At 43.9% G+C, this 16908-nt stretch overlaps 1 protein-coding gene across 3 annotated transcripts in view; it reads right to left on the minus strand.

Moving 5' to 3' along the window:
* Positions 1-16908, minus strand: part of ASTN1 (astrotactin 1) — a 320502-nt gene that overhangs the window by 161216 nt on the left and 142378 nt on the right. For 2 of the 3 annotated variants that reach the window (XM_023231254.1, XM_023231253.2), the window contains exons 3-7: positions 15874-16267; positions 14233-14379; positions 13056-13163; positions 8057-8206; positions 6894-7061 (exon numbers count right to left, since the gene is read on the minus strand). In XM_023231254.1, the coding sequence (XP_023087022.1) occupies positions 6894-7061; positions 8057-8206; positions 13056-13163; positions 14233-14379; positions 15874-16267 (967 nt within the window). Of the gene's footprint in view, positions 1-6869; positions 7062-8056; positions 8207-13055; positions 13164-14232; positions 14380-15873; positions 16268-16908 lie in introns of all 3 variants that reach the window. The other variant, XM_026447749.1, reaches the window with a different exon arrangement.

The raw sequence follows: 16908 nt of genomic DNA on the forward strand, positions 1-16908 counted from the left end.
TTTGTGGATGAAGGCTGTTTGTCTGATAAAAGGAAAGATAAAGAAGGCAATTACTGGGGAGGGCAAAAGAAGAGAGTACCAGGAGCCTGGCTTCATTGAGAAGGCTTCACACCTTCTCAATTCCAAAGAAAGCATGAATGCTACCCTATAAGCTACACAGGGCAGAAACAAGGAACGAGGTTGGTCTTCCCCCATATGAGTAGGTCTTTGACAAATACTGTGCAGTAGAAAATAAATTAATTAAAGGATGTGCCCTATATTTGCAGATATTTACACCCCACCCCCAAGATGCAGATAAGTAAGCCAATTAATAGGTCAGGGTCTCAAATATACTTTTCCTTTTGGGAAAGATACTCTTCTGGTTGTCTTTGTGTGGACATTAGCCATGGGCATGATACTTAGAAGCAGGAAGTAACCTTAGGAGTTTGTCAAAGCCATCACTCTGACTCTTAGAATGGTCTTGGCTAGCTGCCTTGCCTAGAATTAGGGATTGACAAAAATGGGAGTCCTCTTCCTCATTTGATACCTAGTTACCACAAAATATGTAAAAATAAATGCAGTAACAACTCAGAGTTCAAGCCGAGCCTTATTTTCCTAATGATGGCAATACCTACCATTTGTATAGCACATTTACCTTTTCAAATTGCCTTCGTAGTCATTATCTCCTTATGAGGCTTCCGTCACTCATTACAATGTGGGGGCATACTGCCGACAACCAATAAAGCTTTCCCCCACATAATGTCAGACACAGTCCAAAGTCCAAAAAACAGAGAAATTTTCAAACACATCATGCTAGATTTTGAGGATCTCCAAAATTTGCCTCTCACAGGATCCTCATTTCTGGAACCCACCAAGTGTCCCTCGTCTGTATTCCTCCACAAAACCAGTTTGGCCATCTCCAACGAAAGGATTTCAGACTTGATGGGGGAAGTTGCTATGGCAACCAACTGCTAAATCTTAACTTTAAGAGGGGTTTCGTGAAAGCACAGGCTCCGACTGTTAGCTGTGAATTTTAAAGACCCCACAAGGGTGTTGGATGCCCTCATAAGCTAGAAGTGTTACAGTCTCCGCATCTGCTGTGACAGATGGCGGGAACGCATGAGGCACCGACTCCATGGTGGTGTACATAGGACTCCAATGGAGAGACGTGTCATGGTACAGAGGAGAGCCCAGCCAGATAGAGTGTGCCCTGCAGGAGCACTCAGGCAACCACACTGCCAAAGAGAAGAGGCCCTGAAAGGTGGTCGTGCAGGGTCTGGAGACAGCTGCACTTGATCTGTGCTTGGTACCCTGATAGTACACGTCTGGAGGTACCTTGGATGATGGACAGTGACTTTGGGCACTTCCCATTCTACAGCTGAAGGACTGAGGCACAAATCTCATTTAAAGATTAAGGAAAAACCTTGATGCTAGGGGTCCTCAGACATGGCTGGACTCACCATAAGTTCTCCATGAGGAAAATGCAGATCAAGGCCAAATGCCCTCAGCCACTTCTATGCTTCATGTAGGGGTTGACTTTTATGAAATGAAATTGGGTGTGCTCCTTCTAAAAAGGGAAATATTTGTAAGATATCTGACTTGGGTAGTATCTCATTGTTTGGTCTCCCTTCCCAGCGGAGACATCAGAAAAGAGGCAGGTCCAGGGTCAAAGAGCCCCAAGCAACTCTGGGAAGGGAGTCAGAGGGAAGTGTGCCAAAAGAATATCCTAAAGGAATGTGCTTTAATGGGGTCTCAGAATGGAATGTAGAATGCGTGGGCAGTCCAGCTATCAGGAACAAAATTGAGACTGAGCTACCCTGGCAAATTAGGTAAAAAGCCAACCAACGAACCAACCAACCAACCAACCAACAAAAACAGGGAAGGTTAGAGAGAGAGGCAGTGGTTCAGAGCAAGCAAAGAAGAGGGCAGCTGGTTTGAGTCTGGGAAGTGGGTCGGATGACCCTCAACAGGTTTACACATTTCCACATGGTTGGGTCTGGCCTATGGAAAGACCTGGGACAGAAGAGATTTCAGTGAACATCTTGGATAAAGATTAAAACTTAATTTAGCTGGGAAGCCTATGCTCCTTGCAGAACCATAAAAGCTATGTATCTTGAAAAGGGCAATGAGGGTCTGTGGCCAGGATTGATGGGAGCTGTGAAATAAAGCAGGTGTGTGAAGCCTCCACGGCTGTCCATATGGCAGAACCAAGGCCAGGGAGAGGGGAAAGAGAAAGGCCACTGAAACCAGGTAGTCTGTGTCTCCATCAAAAAAACAAAACCAAAACAATCAAACAAACATACAACCATAACAAAAAAACCCTTGCAAAGTGCAGGGAAAGTCAACCTCTGGCTGCATCCGGGGAGCATCAAGCCATGCAGCCCTAGTGCTTTGCTGTTAGCCCCACTTAACCAGAGGCACACCTGGGGTTACAAACCTGGGGACATGTGGGAGAGAATGTCAGAGTGCAGTTGGCAAAGGGGGCTAATGGCAAAGCATCAGGGGGCTGGGGCTCTGCTGCAGTCACAGAGAAGTGAAACAATTCTAAACCTTCTGCCTTAGTTTCTTTCCTGCAGCTTGAGCAGTGGGAACAGGTTTGAATAATGGTCAGGAGTGTGAGTTCTGAGTCAGGCAGCCTGAGTTTGAAGTCCAGCTAGGTCATTAAACTAGGTAAGTGATCTTGGGCAGATAAGTCAACAACTCTGTAAAATGGGAATAAGAGTACCATCTACTTCATGGTGTTACAGTGAAGCTCCAATTACATAAGCAAAGTAAAACACAATGCTTGACACATAGTGAGCTCTCAAACATCACCTATCCTTATTTCTACCGAAAACCATTTTTTTCTAGGCATTTCCTACCAGTCTCCGCTGACCTGGAAGGGCACACAGTAGGCTTTCTGAAATTGTCAATGCAATGAACCTAACTCACATGCATGCTGAATTACCAGACAGCTAAATGATAGGAACATAAATTGTCATAGAATGAGAACGGTTAGAAGAGGTCCCAGTGCTCAGCAGAAGATTGCGAATGGCGGGCATTCCTTGGGTTACCAGCCTACCATTTCTCAAGTGCATCCAAGTTCAAATTGGAAAGACTTTGGGCACTTGATGATCTTAAGAGCATTCGCTAGTGCTTAGTATATGCCATGCATTGGGCTGAGTGCTCTAGGTACATTACATCCCTCCAAGGTAGCACGTTGCTAGAATAGAAATACAGAGGGAGGCTGGGATGAAAAACAGATCAGCAAGTTTTCTCCAGCTCCAGTTCTTCCATAGATTCCTGATACATCTTTAAAAGGTCTACAAATTGCACAACGAAGATATAAAGAGGGAGCAAAACAATGCTTTTTCTGTCTTTATCTTTTCTTTCTATTCTATTAATTTATTTCTTTGAGACAGGGTCTCATTCTGTCACTCTGGCTGGAGTACAACAGTCCAATCTCGGCTCACTGCAGCCTCAACCTCCCAGACTCATGCAATCCTTTTGCCTCAGCCTCCCGAGTAGCTAGAACTACAGGTGTTGCACCACCCACCATGCCTGTTTAATTTTTTGTATTTTTATTAGAGACGGGGTGTACGTCATGTTGTCCAGGCTGATCTTGAATTCCTGGGCTCAAGCAATCTGCCTCCCTCAGCCTCCCAAAGTGCTGGGATTATAGTTATGAGCCGCTGCGCCCAGGCTCTCTTTGTCTTTTCTCTCCTTCCTTAGTGTATAAGTTTTCTATTGCTACAGTAAAAGCATACCACAAACAAAGTAGTTTAAAACAACATAAATTTATTATCTTACCAGAATTTTAACATGAGTTTCACTTGGCTAAAATCAAGGCGTCTATAGAGCTATATGGTCTTCTGCAGTCACCCGGGAGAATATATTTTCTGTGTTCTTGCCTTTTCCAGTTTCTAGAGGCTGCTGACATTCCTTGGCTCATGCTTCCTTCCTCCATTCTCAAAGTCTGTAATGGCTCTTGAGTCCTCACATCACACCACTCTGACCTCTTCTACCTCCCTATTTCACTTTTAAGAATGTTTGTGATTACATTGTGACCACTCAGATAATCTTCCCCCAAAATCTCCGTTTTAAAGCTAGTTGGTTAGCAACCTCCATTCCATATGCATCACTAATTCTCCTTTGCCATGTAACATGACACATTTGCAGGTCCTGGAGATGAGAATGTGGACGATTTTGGGAGTGCATTATTGTGTCTCTCACGCCTGGTGTTCTGGAGCATGGTGCAGGTGACAGGTAAACAGAGACTCCCTCGGGGATGCTTTTAGGAAGGATGCCTGAGGAGAGCTCCAGGCATGAGGAGGCTGCTCCTTTGCAGTGACTGAGCATCTGTGTTTGTGTGTTTGTGTGTGTATGTGTGTGTGTGTGTGTGTGTGTGTGTAAAAGTACACAAGTGCACTGCACAGCTCCATGCATCCATATGGGCAGACCCCTCAGTATGGCTGGGAAAGCACATGTCCCAACACTATGACATTTCCAAGTAAGCTAGCTAGAGGATTTCAAAAATAACGTTGACTTGACTTGAAGCCAATTCCCACACTCAGCTCTTGGGAGAAAGCCTCTGGGATGGAGTGTGGGAGGCGATAAAGTTTCTTACTGATGAGCGTGTGGGATGACCACATCACCAATGCTTTCCAATTCCAGCATTCATGAAAAGGAGAGTCTTTGCAGTATTGTTTCTCAGCTGCTACCCAAAATGAAGATGCTGCACCTTAGTTTTGTCTTGGGGTTGGGATCTTATTTTTAGTCTTCCTCTATGTCTTTCCAATTGGAAATTCATTCATTGTTACAGACACTGAGAAGCCATTAGCAGGGGAGGGGCTTCCCAAAGTCATTTTCAGCAAGGATTAGAAATGAGACATCTGGAAGGGACTGAAGAGTTGATGGGAGGGCTTTGCTGTAGACAAGCAGCTTCCTGGCGCACAGAACAGTAATGCTTAGTAATGGTTGTTGTTTAAATAGTTTTGAATGACAAATATGTTGGATCTGACATGTCTGGGGAAATTAAGCAACCCTTTATAAGCCCACCTTTGCAGATTTCATGATAGATAAAACACAGAGTCTGCTTTAAGTAGCTGTGGGACTTTGAGCAAATCATGTAACTTCTTAAAGAATTCAAATGTGAATGTAAAGCATAGAGGCAGTTTATCATTGAGACCCCTCCAATCATAAAGCGCCAATCTCTTGTTTTCACATGTAACTGAAGGTGCTTCCTTTTCTTTAAAATCCAAGTAGGAGCATCGAAAGTTCCTCTGGGGATCAAGCTTCTCTCAGAAGTGAGTGTAACAACTGAGATTGTCCCAAATCCTTCCAATCCAAGCCAGCTGGAGAACTAGGGTACCAGAGACTAGCTCAGTTGCATGGAGAACCCCCACCTCTGAGATTAGCTCTTTTCAATTTCTCCCAAGCACACTAACTTTGGGCATGGTACACAGCCCATCTGTTTGGTTTGGTGTTTGCCTGACAGCGTGGGAGGAGCAGCAAGTAAGCACAGTCTTAGACTTCAGATGTTTAAAATGTTGTACTTTCTCCTCCATATGGGGGCCTAGAATCTTTGTGATGGGCCCACATAAAACAACTTTAACACCTAAGATGGTGAATTTTAGATGTTTCAGTTACCTGCTACTCTCCCAGAGGGATCCAGTCATAGATTATAACAGAAGTAAGGGCTAGGTATCTTAGACTCATCCTCTATTAAGATCTCTCCACCTCAGCACCTAAAGAAATGCGAGTGTGGTGGGCTGGGGTAGAGGGGGTTGGCGGGGGGTGGCTGCACATGATGTACAAAAAGCTCCAGGATTTGGGCCCCAACTCCAGCAACATTTTGCTTGGGATTCTTAGATATCACTTTAATGCTTTCCGTTGCTCTAAGGGATCATACTACTTTGGGAAGAATCTATTTGTGGTACTCAATTTACCAAAACCAAGTCTTCGTAGAGACTACTGTAGGTGAATGTCTTCTACAGTGAAAGTGCAAAGCAGCCTGAAATAAGAGATCCATGCTCCTGGCTGTATTGGAACCCAAGAAGCAATGGGAGAGCTTTAATTCATGCCACACCAGAATTTGAACCCTCCCTCAGGGAAACCCCAGCTCCATTTGATAGTATAACAGACTTGAAGACATTCCTACTCTTTGACCCAGTACTCTCTCACTAAGATTCTTCTGAAGAAAATAGCTTCAAATGTGTCTAGCATTTATGTGTAAAGATGTTCATTTTAATAGTATTTATAAACATTAAAAATTTAAAGCATCCTAAATGTCAAATAATAGGGGACTGTTTAAATGAGCTATGATATAGACAGACAATGGAATACCAAATGGCCATTAAAATTATGTGTTTGAGGATTATTTAACGATTCTGGAAAAGTTATGATGGAATGTTAAGTGGAAAAAGCAGGAAAACTCTACTAGACTTAGTATGCTTCTAGGAAGCCCCTAAAAATCATGCATAGAAAAGGGATCAGAAAGGAGGACATTAAAATTTTAAAAGTGACTTATCCAGGAGATAGAAATATAGATGATTATCATTTTCTTCTACAAACTTTTCTAATTTTTAAAAAGTTTTCTATAATAAACATGCATTAATTTTATCATCATAAAATGTCTAGCCCCAGTAGTTAAATATCCCCTGGCTGTGTGACAAATGGGTTATGGAACTCATCCTAAAACTGAGTTTTCTGGCTTCAAACTACAGTTAGGATACTTCCAAGTCTTCTGCCAGAAAATGACCACAGTTTTGGCCAATAAGTTCTGCGGCCCAACCACATGCTGGCAGTCCACATGGTCTAGGCTCGAGATAGCAGTGGGACAAGGGAGTTGGGAGGCATGGTCTGAATTTCAAGGGAGTGATTGCAAGAGGCATGATCTCTCTGACAGTTACCCGCTGCCCGGTGCTCCCGCCTACCAGTTTCGGGGTCACATTGGTGTTCACAGGGGTCCAGGAGCCGCCGGGCACAGAGGTCCATGGCCCAGGGTCCACTGGAGTTCTGCTGAGAGAAGAGAACCACTTGGGCAGGGTTCAGCCAGTCACTGGCATCCAGCTGGCTCCCCTCCAGCAAGATGAAGCGGCTCCCTGCAGGGTGAGAGAAAGGAAGCATGCCTATGTGTGCAACACAGCACACGTCCACAAGCCACTGAAGACAAGGAAATCCCAACCTGAGAATTAGTACCGATCAGAGATCCCAGCCCATCATTACTCCCAGAGCAAGGGATCAGCAGACAGAGCCTGGGCCATCACTTGGACCTCTGTGAGGCCAGACATTGAACTCTCCAGCCATAGAATCTCCTGCTGCCTTGCTCCATTCCATCTTTCCAGGGTGTTCTTAAGGAACACAGGGACAGAAGAGCCCTGTGATGGCCATGGCATGGCTCCATCAGACCCAGCCACGGGCACTGGCACTCCTCCAAGGAACAGGGGCTGCTGCCTGTCTTCACATGCTATGAGAATTGCAGGCCCTCTAACACTGCGTGAAGTCTCCACCTCTTTGCAGCCTTACGGCAAGTCAGAGAACAGACATTAACAAGTCAATTAGGTGCTCTGGGCTTAAATGATTCAGGGACTCTCAGAACCTATATTACTCCCTCATTATATTGGGGTCCCCCTGGATGAAAGCAAATTATTACTTCTGAGTTCTAGGCTTACAGCAAGTTACTGCAATTAGGAATTTCTCACCCAGGCATACCAAACTAAAGCATGGCTAATTCTTAAACATCTCTACTACTCCACTTAGCTTTTTTCCTTCTCAAAGGCTAAGGGAGTCTTGGGGCCTTCCTACCTCTAGCCAGTGGGCTGTGCATTTCTCTCAAAGACAGAAACATATTAAAAACAAACAAAAATGGGAGAGGGCATAGAGAAGAAGAGGTGATCACTTTAGTTTATTTTTTTAACCTGCTTTCTAAGTTCATCTATGGGCAATACAATTGTATCCTAATCCTTACTTATTTCAGTTTGGTTTTCCCTTGATAGAGTAATAGGTAACAGTGACTCTTGTCTTCTCTAGCCTTTGCCCAACTGGAAAACTTTCCTTTTTGGGGGGCAAGGTCACATCCTCAGAAGAATGGGCTCACCATCAGCAATCAGGTGCTCAGGGACATGCAGGGTGATCTTGACAACGAGAGGGCAGTTGACATGAGAGGAGCACACGAGGCCAATCACACAGCTGGTGATGCTGATCAGGGTCAAGGTGGTCTTATTCACAGGACTTCGGGGAGAACCCACTGAAAGTGAGACAAAAGCAAGATACATGGTGGTAAAAAGTTTGGCATTGAGAATCCAACTTGGGCTTTTTGCCACCCATCCTGGCAAACAGGGGAGACAGCTGGCAAAACCAGCCCATGGAGGGAACTGTCTCTGGCTGCATGACCTCAGTGACCTTCTTCCTCACAGACACCATGCCATCAGCTGGAGTCAGAGGGGACTTGGCCAACTGGTGGCCCTCAAGGTCAATAATAGTCTGTTGACCATTTTCAGTCTTCCTGGGCCAAGTTCACAGGAGAAATCATAGAGGGGGCATTCTCTTCCGCTAGTTGCCTTACTGAGCTCCAGGCATTTGCCAAGGGTGGGAGTGATGCTTTAATCCCACACTGTACCTCCCATCGCTCTTCACAGAGGGCACTCTGCACAGAGCAGCTCCACCCCCATGGTGCACACTGCTGTTCCAGGAGGAACTTCCTGAGCTGGAAGAGCTTGTGCTTACTCTGCGGGCAAGAATTCTACCAAGTGACTCTTACTCTGTGAGACCTGGAATGAGGAAAACGAGGAGCGTCTGTTCTATATGAGCAGACAACGTTGTCACACCAGGATGCTCTCCACAGTCCTGGAATCACTGGAGGAAATAATCATTGCTGAGGATTAAGAAGCACGCCCAGGGAGGTGGAAATAGGGATAGGGAGGGAAGGGTGTTTTGTTTCTTTATTTTTTTATGTACCACTGTTATATTTTTTTAATTTTTTGTTTCTTGGCTTTTTTTTTTTTTCCTGTTGGGGAGAAGATGAAATGCTGTTAAGCAGGGAAGCCTTATGCTTATGGAAGCAGAACAAATGTGGGAAAGTAAGAAAGCAAGACAACAAAATGTGTGGGTCTTTTGGAATTTTTTTCTCTTCTGTGTTAATACTTATTACTGATAGTAACAAAAGGCTTCCATTAAGGCAGACGTTGTGCTGAGTGTTTTACATATCTTATTTTATTTTTAATATTTGCTTTCCAACAATAAGCCTATGAGTCTGTATGGGAGCCACCCACTTTACAGATGAGGGATATAGATCTGTAAGAGGTGATGCTCCTTGTGGCAGTTAACACTCATCAACTGGTGATTGTGTGTCAGGCTCCAGTGCTCAGGGTTTGATGTGGCTCGTATCATTGACTAGTGTCCCCAGTCTTATGAGGCAGCTCTCCTGGAGCAATAGAGGGTTACAGAGGCTGGAGAGCATGCCTAGTCCCAGGAAACTACTAACACGTGGAGCCAGATAAAAAAGGAGATCCAGGTGAGGTTTCAGGCTGCAGGAACAATGCACTACTCAGTCTTTGGGCCCACTGGTGCCTTTGGAACTGATGTTCTCAGGAACACAGGTAAGAGTTTTTGGTTTATGGATATACTTGTCCTTTAGGGGAGCAGTTTCCTCTGGGTGCATGTGTTGGCAGTAGCTGGAAAGGAGAGACTTGAAGGCAGAAGGTAGTCTCTGGGTCCTCTGTCCTTGATAGATGGAAATATTCTATTCATGTTACTATCCTTTCATAATAGAGTCTATTTTCCTACGTTCACAGGTTTCCAGCCCAGCCCAGGCCTCAGATGCAGACCCACCTTATCTCAAAACCTCACCACCTCCTCTCGCCACCTTCTCCCAAACCCCACTCCTCCAACTACTTCCATTGCCCAGCCAATGGCACTGCCACCTATTTGTTTTCTCAAATTTAAAAACTCCATTATATCCAACTCTTTCCTCTTGCTTACAAGCCACACCCCCACCCTGCCCTCACCAATGCCATTAAATCTTTGTCTCTTTAGGGTATGTACCCAGCAGTGGGGTTGCTGGATCATATGGTAGCTGTATGAGGGACTTCCAAACTGTTCTTCATAGTGATTGTACCAGTTTACATTCCCACCAGCAGTGTACAAGGGTTTGCTTTTCTCTACGTCCTCACCAGTGTTTGTTATTGCCTGTCTTTTGGATATAAACCATTTTAACCAGGGTTAGATGATACCTCATTGTAGTTTTGATTTGCGTTTCTCAAATTTCATGTCCAAAACTTATCTGGCATCTGTTCTTTCCATCCCTCCCTACCCATATCATCTTATAGCTAAACCAAAGTAAAAGCCATCCATCTGTTCCCCTGCCTCAAGGTCATCCTGCTGTCACCTATTCTGCATGCTGTCCCTGGAAGGATGCTTCACGGAGCAGAGAAGACCAGGACATTGCTCTTTCATCAGGTCCAAGTCCCTTGGAATCAAGCTCATGTACTTTCTGGCTTTTGCTGGTCTTCTAACATTATTTCCTAAGAAACGCACAAACCTGTACCCTAAGCTCTATTCTAGTAAACATTTTACTGCTCCCTGACAAGACCATCATGGTTTATGTCTCAGTGACTTTGCGCAGATTATTTCCTCCTCCACAGAAGGCCATTTTGTCACCTTGTCAGCCTGGTATACACCTACTCTTCAAGTCTCAGCTCAAACAACATCTCCCTGTAAACACTTCCCTGAAACCTCCAAGAACAGATTCTCACTAATTCCTTGGTGTTCTAGCCCTTGGTGCGCCCTGCTGTTATAGCTCTTATCACATAGAATCATCACTGTTTACAGGCAATTGCCACTGCTCTCGTGTGATTGAAATGACTTGCTACTGATATTCCTGTCTCTATGGTCTTTCCGCATCATCAACCCATAATCCAGCATCTCTACCTGGTTTCAGAACCTTCAATGAATGGTTCCTTACACCCAACTGAGGCAAGCAGAAACTCAGTCACATGGCATGTGCATGGTCCTTTGTTAGCCATTTTCCAGCCTCATCCTTACCATCTCGTGTGCGTATGTATTTATAACTTGATGACAGCTGCCATATTGAATGACTTTTACTTCCTTTAAAACACCATGTTCTTTTGTCCCTCCAAGGCTTTTTATGTGCTATTTTCCTTTACTAAAATGCCCTTATCCTAGACTTCTCCTCTTTTGAGAAACCTGGTACAGTGTGTGTGTGTGTGTGTGTGTGTGTGTCTGGGTTCTAATTACTTTCTCCTTTTTCGCCTCCTATTGCTGCCAGGTAGGATTAACTATCCTCTCTTCTGAGTACTCTCTTCACTTTATTTATATTATTAAATTAAGCCTTATCACTGTGCCATATTTTCATGTTTCTACCACCTATCACAAACCTGACCCACAGCAGGAGGGTTATAAAATGTTTTTGTTGGTCTGATGGATATATCCAATCCAATTCAACAAACACTTACAAGCATCTGTTATAGGAAAAATCCTTCACTAGGCACTTTGCAAAAATAAATTAGGCATTCCCCACCCCTAAGAAGCTTACAGTCTAGTTAATAGCAGTAAAAAGTTGATACATTAGGAGAGCTTGGTATTTAAAAGAAACGGTTTCATACTGTCAAGAAACTCTTTCTAATTCATTACCATGGGTTTTTCTGAAACAAGACTTTACTAAAGCAGGACACTCCCTGCTTTGATCAGGCCTGGATTAGCTGGGCCTAGGTTGGGTATCCACTGTCTATAAATATGTAATAAGTATCAAGGGAGATTGGGAGACCCTAATCCACATTATAGCCTCAGAGAAACTGGCCATTCAACATTAGAATACCCAGGGCCCCATTTATCTCTTGAGAAAAACGATGGAAAGAACTTTTATTATGCTGATAGCAGTTAAGCCTATAGAAACTGGAATTTACAATCAAAAAGGCTTCTTCCAATCTCTGGGAAGAACACCTGTTATGAAGGGAATTCAAGTGGAGGTATGAGAGAGTAAAACTCTATACATCTTTCAGGAGACACTGGTTGACTATTGGTTGAGGAAAATGTTATTAAATGTAGCACAAGGAGATGCCACTCAAATATCCTCTACTGTATCTTACAGGGACTCTGCCTAAAATTCTTTAAGATGGGGCACTGTATAAATATGGGGCTGCATGATAGAGAGTTCTAACAGCAACAATAGAGATTTCATAGTGCTTTAGCAGTCTCCAAAAAGGCACATTTTAATATAATTTAATTCTGATAAAGCTCTATGTTCCATGCACAAGGTATTGTTGACTCATTTGACATGTGAGAGAACTGAAGCTCAGATAATTTGTTTTCTTATCCAGTATCACACAGCAAATAACTGGTAAAGCTGACTGGAGCTTGTGCCCCAAACTCCGCTGGTATGGCAGTGACACCAGTGAAGAGAGAGGCAGTGGGAGCTGTGGCCGCAATAGCCACAGTTGAAGCCACTGATCGTGACAGTGAAGTGGCACACAGTGGCTCCGTGGAAGGATAGCTCTGTCCACGTGGAGGGGAATGGATTAGCCACCTTAACCCTGCCAGGGGGAAGGAAGGAACTTGGAGGCTCAGGGTCCTGTGATTCTACCAGGCAGGGGCTTAAAGGTCAAAGACAATTACACAGATTTTGAGGCCATAGATCATTCCTCAACTGCACTGCCCCAAACCTTACCTAGCTCAATCCCAAGGCCAATGTGGTAGAGGAAGCAGGGGTACATATAGTATCCATCTTTCCACATACAACACACTTTATTAACTTTAATTCATTTGTCTAAACAGCAAAATATGACTACTGAGTCTTCCAGAAGAAATTGAGAGTCATCTGACCAAGAAATAGCCTTTCAAACAACTTGGAAACTTGTTTGAGAGTGCCATTATCTGGGAGAGATGATTCTCTGATATTTTCCACTCTACGCTCTTCTTTCTTCCTTAGTAGGAAACACCAGTCATGGTCCAAAAATTCTTCTTGCAGAAACTGGTTTTGTTCCATAGAGCCCACAACCCAACCCAACACCTCTTCACCTTCATGCACCTCCCTCACCCCCAGACTCTTTACCACCTTCTGCCACTTCTATCATTCCTACCTCTACTACGCCTCCTGCTCCTTGAAGGATCCGTGTAAAAGGTCAGCTGGGGGTCATTTTCTGCCTCTGTGCCAGAATCCCCTTCAGGGTTCAAGAAGGCGGAACCAGCTGTAATGAAAGCAGCATGGCCAAGAAAACGTTTTCAGTTCTGGTTTCATAATACCAAACCATTGGGTAAGTTCAATAGGAAAATCAACAAAAATTAAAGTAAGTTGACTGATAATCTGGGAGAAGTAGCCAAGGGGGTTGGGGCTTCCTCATACCCCCTTTGGAGATTTGTTGGAGAAGTAGACCATTAGGACAGCAGTCAGTGGAGCTCTACCCTGCCCAGCCCACTTCCCTCTGACTAGGGCCATTTCTGGCACATGCCAGAGAGGACCTCCAGGGAGAGTGGGTGGAATAGGAAGAAAGGGGGAATTTCCCTCATTACAGATTATGATTCTGTTAATATGAGACTATCTAAGGGGTATAGGAAATTACATCTTTGTGTTTTTTTCTGGCTCTAGAATTATATATATTTAATGCAAAAAAGACAGAAGAGAATAAAGGAAATACATAAAACTATGTAAAGGGAACAATTCTAATGCCCTCTAAATCCTTTAAATCAGAGATAAACTCTGCTAACATTTCATGTGTATACTCTCTGGCGTTTACTGACACAGAAACAAGTAAAGGTTTTTTAATCTTTCTTTAAAAATGGCATTATGCTGTATCTTCTACTTTACAACTTCATTTTTTCCCATTTAATAGATGGGTGGTCAACTTTCCATATGAACAAATATAGATCTGTATTATTGCAAATGGCTGCATAGCAAGTGCTGGGCAGCAGACAGATGTGCCAGGTAGTTAACCAATTCCCTGTTGATGGACATTTAAGCTATTTCCAATTTTTCGCTTGTTTAAACAATGCTGTGATGAACGGCCTTTTACACACTTCTTTGCACACGTGTCCAATTATTTCCTAAGAATAGACTCTTGTTGGTGAAATTACTTGGTCAAAAGGTTTGCACATTTACATTTTTTTTTGGTAAGTAGCTTTTAACTGGCCTCCAGAAAGGCTGTGCTGGGGCATACCCCCTCTAGCCATGCGTGAGAGAATGGGTAGAAGATATTAATGGCCCTGCCTCTACCAATATGAAGGAATCTACCCGCAAACCCTAGCATCAGACATGCATACCTCTCGCTTTGTTGTTGATCCGCTTTCTCTGGCTGCTAGAGGTGTGAGAGAGAAGGGTGGCTTGCTGGTGGTTGGAGTCCACAGGGCTAGTGGCGATAATGTTATCTTTATACTTGTTCATCAGTGACAGCTTGGCATTGTCACTTCCTGTATAAGGAAAAGATGAGGCAAAAACTTTAAGAGAAAAGATCAAAAGAAAGGAAGAAGGAAATCTGCATAAATCAAGAAGATAAAGTCTCACAGAATTGAAATAAGACACCAGCCAACTGAGAGACTGGCTGCAAGGAACTGAAATACTGCTTTTTGATTTCTGAGGGACTGCAAAGTTATGGGAGAAGCAGTGAAGTCAGGGAATTACAACTGAAAATCCAATTCAACTATTATTATATTATGTATTATAATAATTCTGTATTGATAAGGTCAATACTTGTAACCCTTTGGCTAAATACAGAGTGCAGATTTATTTTGGTCAGCACAGAGTTTTAACAGAATTTGAATTTGTGTGCATTCAGGCAGAACATGCCCCTTCTCTTTCATCACAGTTTGCACCATCCCCTATTGTCTGACCTCCTTCTGCCTCACATATCTGTGTTATCTGTTGGCCTCCTAAAGGCATTTGAGTTGATAATAACCCCTGAGTACCATACGTCTACTTTGTGGGCTTAGCACTACACCAGGTTAAAGTTACGGGGAATATAAAGAGATGTTGATATGTCCCCCATATTCTCAAGGAATTCTCAGGTTTTAAATCTTATTAGAAATTGGCTTTTCGTGTAGAATTTCCTGTAGACAACAAGCAGAATAAAAACCTCTACATGTTTCCACTCTTTCAAGCCCCACTGAAAGTTCATATATAGTAAGCAATGTTCAGCATCAAATATGTCTTCCTTAAAGATAATTGGGCAGTTCTTTGAAGGATCACCGTTAAGGGTTTATCTATGGAGATTTGCTGATTCATAGAAGTTTTAAAGAGAAATAGGCAGGCTACTGTAAAGGAAGAGTGCAGTCTTTCTCTCTCTGCAGTTTTGACCCTGATCTTGTTCATCTGGATTAGTTCTTCTAGCCAGTGTCTCCATAGATACACAATGCATCTAGGGTCTGATACCATGATTGCAATCCTTCATATTCTTTGAAGAAGTGCATCCCTTGTAGAGAGCACAGAGGCATGAGCAAGATAACATAACTAAAACACTCCAGGCCCAATTCTCAGGAGTCATAGGAAAAAGCAGATACCACTGTCCCCTCCACTTCAATGGAGAGTTAAATTGCCTAAGCAAATATACAATATACAAGAAATCATATACACATGTTCATTTTTCTTGCTATCTCATTTCCCAGAGGGTTGCTCATTACACACTAAAATGGCTCTAACTCACTCCTCTGTTGAACGTTACAGTATGTTGCTTCCAGTGCCTGGTGAAAGTGAAAAGAGATCCAATTTACATGGTTCTTCTGGTTTTCTAGATTAGAAAACAGCTCTCATCATCTCAGGCAACGTGTGATTCTTGCCCATCTAGGGAAGGGCACTGCCACATCACACTACATAGGACAACCAGCTGTTGTCACACAGCTGTTCCTACCCACTCCCCAGCTCCTTGAGATGAAGGACCAAACAGCCCCTTGCCTTTCTCCCATCCCCACCTGGTGTGAGGTCCATCCCCGACTTTTCATTGCAGCCCTGCAGGGAGTCGAGGGTGCGCGTGACCTGGCTGGCAAAGTCCTCCCCTCCGTTCATGCACTCCCTCTGCAGGTGGTGGCGCAGATCAGTGATGTCATACTCATAGCCGTCCAGGATAGGTGTCTCCCGGATGCTCAGGGTGCCACTGGAGTTGTGGCCCTGCACGCGGGCGTTGCGCAGACTCTCCCGTCCATGCCCGCCAATCAGCACAGATGGAATGTAGTGAATCTCGTTGGCTGCCTCGGCACTGGCACTCTTCTGGGGCTGGGGGACCCGGCGGCGTTTGCACCAGCGCCGGCGAGTATACAGGATCATCACCAGGCACAAGATGGACAGCAGCAGAGCGATCATGCCACCCTAGGAAGAGAGGACCACAGATGGATGTGGGAAGATGGGCAGGCTCCTCCCACAAAGAGTCATTGCTCCTTCCGCCACCACCATTCATCACTTATTTATGCATTCATTCGTTCAACTGTATTAAGCATTTGTAGCAAGCATCATTCAGCAGTCAAGGGAAAGTCTGCTGTGACCGTATTTAGGGTGAGAGAAAAATGGAGCGGGGATGACCAGTGCATCATTTCAAGTGATCCAGTTCCTTTGGGCTTAGCAAACAATTTGAAGAAAGAAGTCTTTGTGAGTGTGTGTGAGTGTGTGTGTGTGTGTGTGTGTGTGTAATTTCAGCTGGGGAAAGGGTTTATTTGTTAAGTCAAATCTGCCACACATAAAGCTGGTTTCAGGACTTTATTTTTTTAGCAATATGGGGTGGCATCTGGTTTCTTCCTGTCTCACGTCTAAAGATCAATCATAGATTCTAACAGTGGTTCCACCAATTATCAGTGTGTCCTATAAATTCTAAACCTCAGATCCCTCATCTGTATAATGGAGAAGACACCACTTAACCACCCAGGGTGGTTGTAAGAATTAGGTTAGCTAACTATGTAAAGTGCCTAGCATAATATATCTCACATAATCAAAGTTGCTCTCAGCATAACCTTAAA

This window comes from Piliocolobus tephrosceles, chromosome 1 (assembly GCF_002776525.5).
Source record: "Piliocolobus tephrosceles isolate RC106 chromosome 1, ASM277652v3, whole genome shotgun sequence".
Taxonomy (NCBI): Eukaryota; Metazoa; Chordata; class Mammalia; order Primates; family Cercopithecidae; genus Piliocolobus; species Piliocolobus tephrosceles.